The following is a 12550-nucleotide window of genomic DNA, read 5'->3' on the forward strand; positions in this document are numbered from 1 at the left end:
CTAGGGTAACTCAGATTGTATTATATGAAGCATGTAGGTTTTTTTTAAGAAAATCTTACAACCTTTGTAGGAAGTGCTTTTTAGCATGTTCTGACATTTAAAGACAACTTTTTAAAAGTTGGTTGTGTGTCAGAGCAGAAAACGTAATCCATTGTGAAATCAGTCATGGACCTAAGCACCTTGAGAATATCCTTTTCAGGGGCAAAAAAGAAGTTTCCCCAACTCTACTTATATAGCTAAAACCATGTAAGGCCAAGCCTATAAAGCTTAGGAGGAGAAAACATCGCAACATTTCTAAGACGCTTAATTTTCTGGGAGAGTAGGAGGATGTACTTTAACTCGCATGTTAAGGATAATAAAACTTGAAAGATCAGGGACTGCCTATTTTTGGGTTTTGGAGTTTGTGGTTTGTTTGTTTTTTTCTTAATATGATAAATTTACAAATTTGGATTTTTATAGGTGATTGGAACCTGAAAAGTCAACTTCTGTCTTTGGCCCACAAAAAGATTATGAAATTAATTCCTTTCTCAGGAAGACTGAACTTGATTGCCGAGTATGTCTTATTCTTCATAGCATCTCAGGGTATTTAGTACTAGAGAATCTTATTGCATGTGGCTGGCTTCTCCCCTTTGTAGTGGCACACAGCCGCCTGCTCTCTTGTCTCCCTCCTCCTCTACACCAGCAAACCCCAGCAGATTTCACAAGGAATTGCTGATGATCGTCTTCACTGGGATAAGTTTACCTCTTCCTGTTTCAGGTCTCTTATTCACTCTCTGATCAAGATAATCTGAAGCTGCAAATGACAAGATTATAATTTATACAATAAATAAATATTAAGTGAAAATGTAATTCCACATCATTCCAAAATTCTCCTGCCTTGATGTCCGTGCCCAGCTTTTAGATGCTGTTCTTTCTCTTCACTTCAGATTTACCATTGAACTGGTCTTTGAGTTGGCTTGTTTGCTTTGATGTTTTTAGTAAAATCACCTTGATAAAGACAACATGCATCCAAGTTATCAGCTAAGATGGTGTGATTGGAACAAGAGAAAGTAGCTCTGCCCCCAAATACACCTTCTGTTTTTTGGAGTCACTGAAGCATATTTGTGTTCTGTACGATACCTCTCCGGGGACTTTGTAGGAGGTCTGTGTGCTCTCGTAGCATAGGGTGTATGTAACAGGTGAGCCAGCACTGAGAAGGCACTGGTAGCTACACAAGGAAATCATCTAGGTCTTTGTTAAATTAGAGATGTTTACAGCTGCCGGTAAGTGATTTTCATAGTCAAACTGAGAAGTGTACATCAGAATACAGGTATGGTGTGGCTGATCAGTGAATCATCTGGAAGGCTGCAAGTGAGTACCTGCGCTTATGATTTGTTCCATCTAAGATCTGTTTCTTGCTGGGTGTAAGTATGCTTGATCTTTTTTTGGGTGTTTTGATTGATGAAGGGGAGTGAGAACGTGACAACAGACACGCATCTTCTTTAAAAAGGAAAAAAATACAAACACTTTTTTTTTAAAAAGGAAAACCTAATTGTATAGTTTGAGAATAATGAACAAATGAAGAGTCTTTCCATGCATTTGAGTTACATTTCTAACTAGAATTTCAATAAGAATAACTGTGATACTGTAATACAGATTTTAAAACCACCTAAGGTTTTTGTCTGCAAGCATAAGCTCATCCCAACTGATTCAAAGAACGGTCAAGTCTGAAGTGTGACAAATGTTCCTAGTCATTATAGCCTGCCAGTGGAATGTTTTCCTTTGTCCTGACTGCAGGTGAGGGCATATTTAAGTTAGAATCATACAACTGTAGAACAGCTCATGTTGGAAGGGACCTGGAAAGATCATCTGGCCCAATTTTTCATGGGAAAGGGAGCCTAGATGAGATTATCTAGCACCCTGTCCAGTCACCTCTTGAAAACCTTCTGCGACGGGAACTCTACCACATCCCTGGGAGGTTGTTCCAGTGACTGATTGTTCTTGCTGTAAAACATGTCTGTGTTACATTGAGATGAAACCCTCTGGTGCAATTTGTACCCGTTGCCCCTTGTCATCTACATGTGGCTCTGAGTTACTTTTTAATTTCTAGTTGCTCCTGTTCTGTGTGGCAGAAAAGCCACTAGCATTGGCAAGTATTTTTGACCATGCCAAGTTGCATAAATACTTGCACACCACATAATATATGCCAGTTTTCTCTAGAGATACTTAAAAAAATAACTAGAAGAGGTTTAAGCAAACTTTCTTTCTATTCACCTTGACCACTATTTTTGCACCATGGTATGAATATTGGAAATGTAGCTTTATGAAACAAGTTGCTATTAAGATGCAAACTGCTTATGTACATTTACCTGGAGAACACACAAAAAAGAAGTGCTGTGTCTCTCACGTTGCTTTCTGAACAGGCGCCACAGTAAATCTTATGTTCAGTATGAGTAGTAATGTTTAGTTATTCTAAAGGTATGGTACAATAACAGATTATTGTTGTTCATATCTGTGTAATAATTGAAACTCCCTGATCATACTTTCCATTTTACACATTGTCAGAACCTTGGACCTTAATCTCGCTCTTTGATTGACAGCCGCGCCCGGGGAAAGAGCACTCGTATTGTTTGTGATAGTCACATCTGTTCAACTTGATTCAGTTGAGAGTATTTGCATATTCTTAAGTATTTCTTCTGAGAGGGCCTAAATCCTTCTCAAGTGTTTGATGCATTTTTGAAATTCATTCATAAGGTATCTACATGCACTAATAGTTCTGTATAATATTGCTGTGCATAATCTGACAGATAAGGCTAGTTTTTTAAACAAGGTATTCTTTGGGGATGACATATTACATTGTGACTTATTCTACTGGGCAGAAATGTCAAGTACTTTGAAAAAGGATGCTTGAATATTTTGATTGAATTAGTATTCTTTACTCAACACAAATTATCAACTGCAGTAAAATGTAGTCTTATTGTGAGTAGTTGTGTAGTCTTACTTTTCAAGAGAGTTAGCAGCAGGGCTTTTTTGTTTTATTTTTGTTACTGGAACTTTATTATGTATAATTGTTCATTTGCTGCTGATGCTGATATTAGATGGAACTAGAGAGTAGATTCTTAGATGCATTTGAGATTGTCTGAATTCTTAAACTGTGAACAACACCTTTATCTTGAAATACAACTTAGGCTTTTGAAATACAGCTTAGACTTTTATCTTTCATCTTTTTTTTTTTTCTTTTGTTGCAAAATTTTTATCAATATTTTTGGAAGCATTGTCAACCTAAATTTCAGAAACCTGTCACTCTTGATAGTACGTATACAACACTCCTGAGAAGTACCATTGCTTTGAAAAATACTCAGGCATTATATTTGAGTATTGAACACAACAGCGGTTCAAAATATTAACTTGATAGCCTCATACCATTACATAAAGAAATACATGCATAATTGAAACCCATGTCTTCCATAGGTTGGAAGTCCTAGTCCAGGACTGTCCAAGTTTGGACAAAACTAGTTCAGTTTGCTGTCAGAAGGAATGGAGATATATTCTTGCTTGCTTAAATGGATGTGTGCTGTGGATGCTACTACAAGCTCAAGCCCTTAAAGACCTAGGATCTCATATGGAAGACCAGTAATCACAATGAATAACTTCCCCTCCCCTGCCCCGCATTGCACGAAGCAAGTGTTCAGAGATCCACCATTAGTGGCTGACCTAACTTAAGAAATGGGTTTCTGTCTCTAGAAAGGATCATAGCAATGCCTGCTGATTGTGTACTTGAAAAAAGAATGATTCAGATTTAATAAGTGTATTTTTTTTTTGTTTCAGGTACATGCAGGTTTTAGTGTAATGGCAGCTTTTACATTAGTTTTGGTTTTCCTTTGCTTTCAGGAATCTCCTTCTGGACGCAGAAAAGCGCTTGCCACCAGCAGCATCAACATGAAGCAATATGCAAGCCCCATGCCTACCCAGACAGATGTCAAGTTAAAATTCAAGCCTTTGTCTAAGAAAGTGGTATCTGCCACACTACAGTTCTCTTTATCTTGTATTTTCCTGAGGGAAGGAAAAGCCACGTAAGTTGTTGGTTTTTTTCTTAAACCAAATAGCCTGCTTTGTGTTGCTTTTCAAAGAATTCTTTGGATACAGAGCTCTTTCTGTATAGAACGGCAGAATTTGAAAGTATCCTTCAGCATACCTATCATTCCTGCCGTACTTAGTTTCTTAGCTGAGTAAAAGTCATTTCTTTCTCTGATTTTTAGTCTTGTGTTCTTCAGAGACAAACGGCTTGTCCTCTACCATTACAGACATTTTAAATCACAGCAGCTTAAAAATATCTGTAGGTTTGCAATCAGCAGGAGTGTACGTTTGTGTGCATGTGTGTGTTCATCCAACAATGCCCTTAGCAGACTGCCAGGGAAATGTGGGAAGGAGAACGTATTTCTATTCCACCTGTTTCTAATTCACAAAATGAAAGAAGGACAAAGCCAGTTGCAAGCTGAGAGAGGGTGGAGGCAGAAGTAAGATTTTTGGGTTGGTCACAAGAACATCCTGTGAAAAGAGTTTGCTTGGACACTGATTACCACTCCCCCTACTCACTCACCTGGTTCTGTCCCATATTTTAGCAGCCTTTGGAGGATACAGATTACTTTTGCAGAGCCTATAACCTCTCCTGCAATTTCTATCAGATTCAAGATGTCAGATGTCAAAAACTTCACGTGGGTGGAGAATGGATCGTTTGTCACCCATCCTGTTTTGCTTTTCCTTTCTGTCTCTAGAATATGGAACATGAGAATGGCAGAATGAAGAGGTAGATGAGGAAACTGCTGCTTTAATGGTTCTTTTACGTCTTTTTAAAAAATTTCTTTGCTGCTGTTCATGAAAGCATTGCTTTCCAGTATGTGTAAATAGAGACTGTCCTACTAGTCAAAATAAAAGAGAAATTAGGTGTGACGTACATGAACATGCCAGAAAAGGTAGATATGCCAAGGATTTATTTACATCTCTTACAAACAGTAGTAGTTCCATAAAGTGAGATTCACTTTCAATTTTATGGACTTCATAAAGAAAATACTGCAGCCTGTTGCTGTGCAGTACCAAAAATCATCTGATTTCTGAAATGCAGAATGAAATATTATAATGTATCTATACAAAAAGGACAGTAAAAATAAACAGTACTTTGGAGACCTTTATATGTCTAAACTTTACATGAACAAGTGATGCACAAGATCTGAGTGTTAACTACTCCCAACTTTTTGTCTTTGGTGTATTGAAGAGCCTGCCTATCAATGCTGCTACAGGGTGCTACGTTTTCTCCCCTGTGCTTAAAGAGTTGATTTAACCTATTGGTTATCAAAACAGGAAGATGAAACCTTGAGAATTTTGCATGAACAGAAAGGTCTTTCTGACTTCTTGATAGTTACTTATTTTATATTTATTAATACTTTTTTATATTATAGAAGTACTTAGTTGTCCTCTGTAACTGCTGATTCTGTAGTGCTGATTACTTGGAATGCACCGAATAGCAAATGATTGCCCCAAACAACTTTGATTTTAACAACATATTAAGTCACTGAGTTTAATCCCATATTTTAAGTGTCTCTGTGTTTCTGTGCAGATTTGAGGCCTGATTAGTGTGTCATTCTTTTATTCCTATAAGTGGTACCTTTAAAATAATTTCTATAGTTGTTTTTGGTATTGTTAGGCACGAAATCTGTGCATCTGGTTTTATCATGATCAAGTACAAAGAAGATGGAATAATTCAGGTTGGAAGGGACCCGCAGAGGTAGCCAGTCCAGCCTCCTGCTTAAAGCAATCAGGTGTGTAATTGGACCAGTTTGCTTGGGGCTTTATCCCATGAGGGCTTGAAAACCCCCAAGAATGGAGGCCTCTCTGGGCAGCCCTTCCCACCTCTTGTTGATGACTGTGTCAAGTTTTCTTTCGCATCAGATCAGAACCTCTCTGGTTTCAGTCTTTGTTCACTGTCTGTCATTCTCCTGCCTTGCACCACTGTTCTCAGCAATGTCCTCATAGGTGCTGGCAGTCTGCTGCTAGGTTCTCCCGAAGCCATCTCTTCTTCAGGCTCAGCAAGTCCATTTCCCTCAGCCTCTCTTCATAGGGCAAATGCTCCCACCCCCAACCATCTCAACGGTCCTCTGCGGACCTTGCTCCAGTTTATCAACACCTTTTCCTGTACTGTGGGACACAACACTGGACAAAGTACCTTAGATGCTGTCCGATGAACTCCAAGTAAATGGTGGCCAAGACTTTCCTTGGTTTACTTCTTGTGGTCCTGTTTTAATGCGTCTCAGGATGCTGTTTGCCTTCTTTAGATGCCAAGACATGATGCCTTGAGCTTGCTTTCCACCGAGATCCCCAGACTGTTTTCAGCAGAGGTGCTCTAGCCAGGCAATCCTCAGTCTGCTTTATTGTATGGAGCTAAAACACATGTGATTAATCCCAATAAACCTATTAAAATGGTTTTAAAAGAGAAGAGAAAAGATTGCTGTTGCTTCAAGAATGACATCATGTATTTAAAAAGTCTTCGCTTTTTTATGAAGCAAACATAGCACATCCATTTCTCTGAATCTTTGCCTGCTATCATCTTTTAATCAAACATATATTTGATATGAAAGGTATAGTTATGTGAAAGATACGTGTGTGTATATATATATATGCGGTATAGTCAAATAAGAATTGAAATTGGCCACTGATATGTAATGGTTTTTATCTTGTTAATGAATTCAGATATTTAGAAAAGGGTTTTTAATTTCTGTAACAGTGTCAGGAGTTCTGGATTAATGTAGTGATAGGTGTCATGTGCAGCATATGGACTGTAGGTCTGATCAAGCATTTTCACTTCAACCAAAGGAGACTACATAAGTGTTTACTAGCATTTCTGGACTGGTTTAAAATTTTGAGAAGCAGTCATTAAATTGACTCTTAATGTACTGCAGGACTGTTTTTACAGTTTAGAATTTAGTTAATAGAGAACTTTTCCTTCAGAAATTAACATACATGAGTGTATTCATTTTGTTCTTTCACTATATGCAAGATCAGATGTGAGATCAGAGACCTTCCTGAAGAAAAGAAAGCATAAAAATATTTAAAGGATTTTTAATAATGTGGTAGTATCAGATGTGGTATTAACAGACTTGATTTTAATGCCTGGTTTGAAATTTTTTACTTAGGGATGAAGACATGCAAAGCCTGGCTAGTTTGATGAGTATGAAACAAGCTGATATTGGAAATCTAGATGATTTTGAGGAAGATAATGAAGAAGATGAAGAAAACAGAGTGAATCAAGAGGAAAAGGCTGCAAAAATTACAGGTTGGTTTTGCCACAGGGATGGTAAAAGATAGTTCCCTTTGCTTATTGTCAGGTGTGTTCCATGGATTTTATCCTTATGCTCTATTTCCATTTAATTTTTAACACTCCAAACCAGAACAAAATTTAGGATAGTTTGATTATTGAGTTATGGATGGATCCCTCTTCAAAGTTTAATATTTGTGAATTTAAGAGCATTGATTTGTGTGTGTGTCTCCTGTTCTTAGGAGAGAATACACTAGGTAGCATTTTAGGGAAGCAAAGAACCAGTGTGAACAGAGGACTAAAAAGACGGAAGGAAAGAGTCAGTGAGCAAGAAGGCAAGAGGATGAGCTGAAGTGAAATTACGAAGACGGTTTGTGAGAATAACTGCGAAATGAGTTGTGCTGTGGGTAGGTGCTGAGGTTCTGCTCAATAACATGGTAATTCCAGGCAGCGTACTTCTGCCTTTTGGTTGGGGGTGTCTCATGGAAATGAAATCAGGAGACTGTTAAAGGACTTTAACGTAGTTTGGTAGTAAGGTTGTTTGAAGTGAGATAGTATAACCACATTTAAATTGCTTGCTGATGAAAATGCTTAGTGTGTCCAGGATAGCCGAACTAATCGATGCAAGTCAGATCAGGATGTGATGATGTTAAATTGTAGGTAGAGATAATTATGTAGTACTGCTCCAGATGAGTTCTGTAGGAACTTTTAGTGCAAAAGAATTGGGAAAAGACAAATTAACTTCTGGTGCCAGCCTTCATGCCTGTCAATGCTTTTTAAAAATGTCTGTTGAAATAAAGGGATCTTTCTTTAAGGTGGGAAAGAGCACCCCAAGCAGAAGTGAATTGTCAAATCTGTTCTTGAAAATCCAGAGGAACGTCGGTTCAGTGTTACAAAACATTCCTTCCATTGCTTCTTTTTGAGCTTTTGTTGCAATCGAAAGGTTCGACCTGAAGCAGTTATTACTTAGTTATATTTAGTATTGTGAAAGGATGCAAATATTTTCTCCGTGCTTTACATATTGAATTAAACATTTTGTACCCTGACCAGATCTCTACTTATGCTGTATGTGTCTGGCACAGAGCAGATTGGAAAGTCCAGAATGAAATATTTGAGACAGAGATAATATATTCTTGATCAGGGAGCAGAGATATACCAGTCTGGTCACACTGAAATCATACTGCAAGGTCGTCTTCTCCTTTCCCAGTGTAACCAGAATAATTCAGGAGTGGGTCAGAACACCAAACAAAACCGGACATGTTTATCAGGCCATCCAATAATCACGGAGGAGAGAAGGCACATAAGGAGAGGCTACCTAAAGTCTATATAAAGTATTGTACAGAAGTGTTTTATTAAGATATGCCCAGATACTCCACTGAGGACTGCTACAGAAAACCCACGTGCAGAAGGACAGTAGGTGAAAAGCAGCAAATCTTGCTCCTCAACTTTATTGATTTTGCAGCATTCAGCATGTAAACAAGCCAACACACAATTCCTGAGCAAGTAAAAAGCTGATGTAAATTAGCCTGTCCACTAGCCTTTGGCTATGTAGTGAACATCCCTGGATATAGATGGGGAAGGGTGAGCTGTCTGATGTGCAACACAAGGTCCTAGCTTGAGTTGTTTTAGAGACATTTCAGCTTTTCCATCTGTTGTTGTAAAGGCCAAAATTATCTGTTCTAAGCAAACATTACAATACGTATTTGAAAGGCAGAAGTGATAAATACTTCTGAACTACACTATATCTGCTCATTGTTCAGCCTGTCCTGATACTGTTTTCTAATGATACAAGATGGGAGGGTTGTGTTGGGTTTTTGTAGATGCATCATTAAGGGAACCTGAGGTGGGGAAAGGTTGGCCTTGGACGACTTCTTCTGGTGTTGGCTACAACAGCTGAGTTGCTTCATTAGGCTGGCTAACTTTTCCCACGTTAGACAAGGAGAGGGATGAGAGAGATGTTGAAGGAGAATGAGTGCACGTAGTTTCCCAAGCACAAGGGAGAACATAAAACATAGGGTAGTAAGTAAACATTAATAAATAAACTGTAAAGGATCTATTTCAACATGTGTTCAAGATTGATTTCATTGGCATTTGGAGTGACTCCTGTAATAAATATAATGAATGGGAAAAACTAATAAAACACAAGAAGAGCTGAGGAACCAAGGGAGAAAGAGGTAGGAATTATTGTAGAAAAATTGGAAGAAGTATGGAAAGAAGGAAATGAAATAAAACTGAATTAGTGAAGTACTATTTCTAAAATTTCTTTCAAAAATAATTGTGTTCACAGAATCCCATAAAGTTAATTGAGGAAATTACATAACCCTTTTGAAAGCTTGCTGCTCCCAACATTTTCTCATCTGTTGCCATGTTAGGGTGTTGGCAGCTGAGCGAGCTGAAATGCTGTCACTGACTCAGAGTGCCCTGCGGCAAATCACTTTGCCTCGGTGTGCCGGTTTTACCAACTGTAAAATGGGGATACTGGCTATAACTACTTCACGGGAAAGATGGGAGTATTACATAGGTAATGTTTGTAAGCAAGCTTTGAAAAAGTAAAGTGCAAGTAGTAAAGCAAAAGGGATTATTATCCTGCTTTTGACTCAAGGTCTTCTCACAGAAATGTTGGATGACTCACTGACCAAAATGTTGTCATTCTCAAGCCACAGCTGCAAGAGGTGCTGCAAATCTTTATCACAGACACTGGTCCTTTTTGCAGTGTACGAAAGTTAATTTTTGTATTTGACCCAAAGTTGCAGTTTTATAGATGAACAAATATATCCACTGCTAGGAGAAAAGGGAGACCTGCTGAATGAAGCAGGTGGTGCAGGTGAGTTAGGAAATGGTGCTTCTCTTCCTTGATATGTTGCCTAACTTTGGGTAACTGTGCCTCTAAACAGATATTTCAGCTATGAAATAAGTGGCGCAATACTGACCTACCTCAAAAGCACTGTGGAATTTGGTGTGGCCAACATGGGAGCTGTTGACATACAACTGACCTTCAGATCAGACTGAAAGATGTTTTTCCATTCAAAGCACTACTTTAATTTAAAAAAATCTCTGTCCATCTCAGACTTTTTCCTTTCCTTCCCAATATTTCTTGTTTAAATTTTTCATGTGTAAAAGCTGTATCTCCACCTAACTGTTCTATGTGAAGTTGAAAATGTTTGTAGCCATGAAATACACTCAACTATGTTGTTTCTACACTATAAATATAGATGAATTTAAACCTCCCAGAATTATCCTGTTGTTAGCCTTCAGTTGAAGGCAAGGCATCCCAACATACTTGAAGAAATGTGGCTCATAACTCACAAACTAATAAATACACTGCTTCTCTTAATGTTTTAATTGATACTTAGAGCCTCATGCTGAAGTTAATAGTTGCTTCCTGCTCCATCTGCAAAGGGGTATGGTGACTGTCCTGGGGCGCCACATGGACTCAGCAATGTGCCTATGTGCTACCTATTGCAGGAGTCTGAATTGCAGTGTATTTCAAGAGCAGGCTTCTGGAGAGCAATATGTAAACCTTTCTTGCCATTTGCAAAACCATACCTCTCGTGTAAACTTCTGATGTATTCAGTCTTTTTTGTCAGTAGCACCAAGCTGCCTAAAAAAAAGAGCGAGAGAGAAGAATAAAAAAAAAAAAAACAAACCCCACGAGTGATTTATATGACATACTTGTAGAACAAGCTAATGTATGTAGATAATGAGATTTATGAAAGATAATATAGGACATAAATCTCCAACCTACCATTTCCACACTCCAAAAATATGACATAAAACATTTAATATTGTAATGAGAAACATTGTAGTGCATACGAGTGTTTAGGTTGGCAGATGGGATGAGGTGATTCAGACCACATCAAAGAATTCCCTCTTTTAAAAGCTCTGAACTTAATTTGTTATTTTCTGACAATAAAAACTGAATTGTAATTGTTTTGGGTTTTTTTTTTCACATGCTGGCATAATAAATTGTAAATCATGTCAGCATCTCAGCCTGTTTTAAACTAGTAATTTGTTTGTACTGGTGTTTTATAAGGTCAACTCTGTTTTATTTGAGTACAGTGAGGTATCTTCCATTGTGTATCTTGAGTCTTAAAAATTCCCAGAAGATAGTATTATATTGTTCAGATCTCTAAGGTGTATATATGGTTTTATACTGAGAAAGTTAAGAGTTTTGGGGCAGTTTTGGTGGGTTTTTTTAGGACAATAGTCTTGTTTGTTGGAGGTAAAAATAAGGAAGTGAGGATGCTGAAATTAACTCTTGTGTAGATAGATATAAATGTGATGCCATCTATGTAGATTTTTGCTTTAAGGTCAGGAACAGTTAGGAGGTGCAGTTAAGAGGAAATCTGCTGTGGCTTTGTCATTATCATTATGTCCACTAGATATTGGCAGAATAGATCATTTCACTTGGTAATTTGCAGATTGGCATATCTTTGCAAAGTAGTTTAAATTTGGAAAAGACGCTTTTAACTGTATAATTGAAATATTTTCAGGTTCTGGACTCTGCTTTTGGCTTCAGGTTCTTTATGCTGCTTGTGAAGGCATGAAATAAAGTTGTGTCAGTGTGTCAACTGGTGAAGGTGTTGCCCTGTGGAAAAGCATGAGTCCTCCCTGCAAGGAAGCTCTGGGTGGCTGTGGGCACCAACATGAGTTGGGACAGTCACAATACTACTCAATTTTCACCTCAGTCTGATATTTCGCTCCTTGTAACTAGTTCATAGAACAAAGTTTACTGTGTGAGTGTCAGTGACAAATGTTTGCTTTCCCAAACAAAAGCCGTATGAGAAAAACTCAAGTTCAAAACAGCAGTGAACTAAAAGCGTTACAAAGAAGTAGGTTCTTGTGTACACCAGAAATTGAAGTTTAAAGGAAATCCAAGAATGATTGGCATGAGAAGTGTCCGGTAAAGGCATCTACATAGCTTTAACTTCACTGGTGACACCAGAAGACATCATCCATTTATTTCCTTGGGAAAAGATGGGAGGTGAAAAAACCTGTCAGAGGGGCAGTGATACTCCGCAAGTGGGATCATCTCTCCTGTGCAGGTTTCTCCTGCCTATCAGCTGGAAGGATGAAGAAGGCTGTCCCCTCTCCACAGAAACCCATGCTTGAGGTCTTTCAGAGATGCCCCAGGCTCAATCCCCATTACTACAGAAACTGCATTTGTCAGATGCTGTGGATGGAACTGCTTTAGGGGGGAATCAGAGAGGAATTTTTCCCCTTGGGCCAGAAGCCACTAAGTCCTAGTTGGTTTTTGTTTCT

General features: G+C 38.2%; 1 protein-coding gene across 22 annotated transcripts in view; it reads left to right on the plus strand.

Moving 5' to 3' along the window:
- The window catches only part of EHBP1 (EH domain binding protein 1), a 229641-nt gene that overhangs the window by 85402 nt on the left and 131689 nt on the right, over positions 1–12550 (plus strand). For 21 of the 22 annotated variants that reach the window (XM_054821276.1, XM_054821277.1, XM_054821278.1 and 18 more), the window contains 2 exons: positions 3871–4052; positions 7167–7306. In XM_054821276.1, the coding sequence (XP_054677251.1) occupies positions 3871–4052; positions 7167–7306 (322 nt within the window). Of the gene's footprint in view, positions 1–3870; positions 4053–4713; positions 4787–7166; positions 7307–12550 lie in introns of those variants that run through there. The other variant, XM_054821299.1, reaches the window with a different exon arrangement.

Source organism: Grus americana, chromosome 3 (assembly GCF_028858705.1).
Source record: "Grus americana isolate bGruAme1 chromosome 3, bGruAme1.mat, whole genome shotgun sequence".
In the NCBI taxonomy this organism is placed as follows: Eukaryota; Metazoa; Chordata; class Aves; order Gruiformes; family Gruidae; genus Grus; species Grus americana.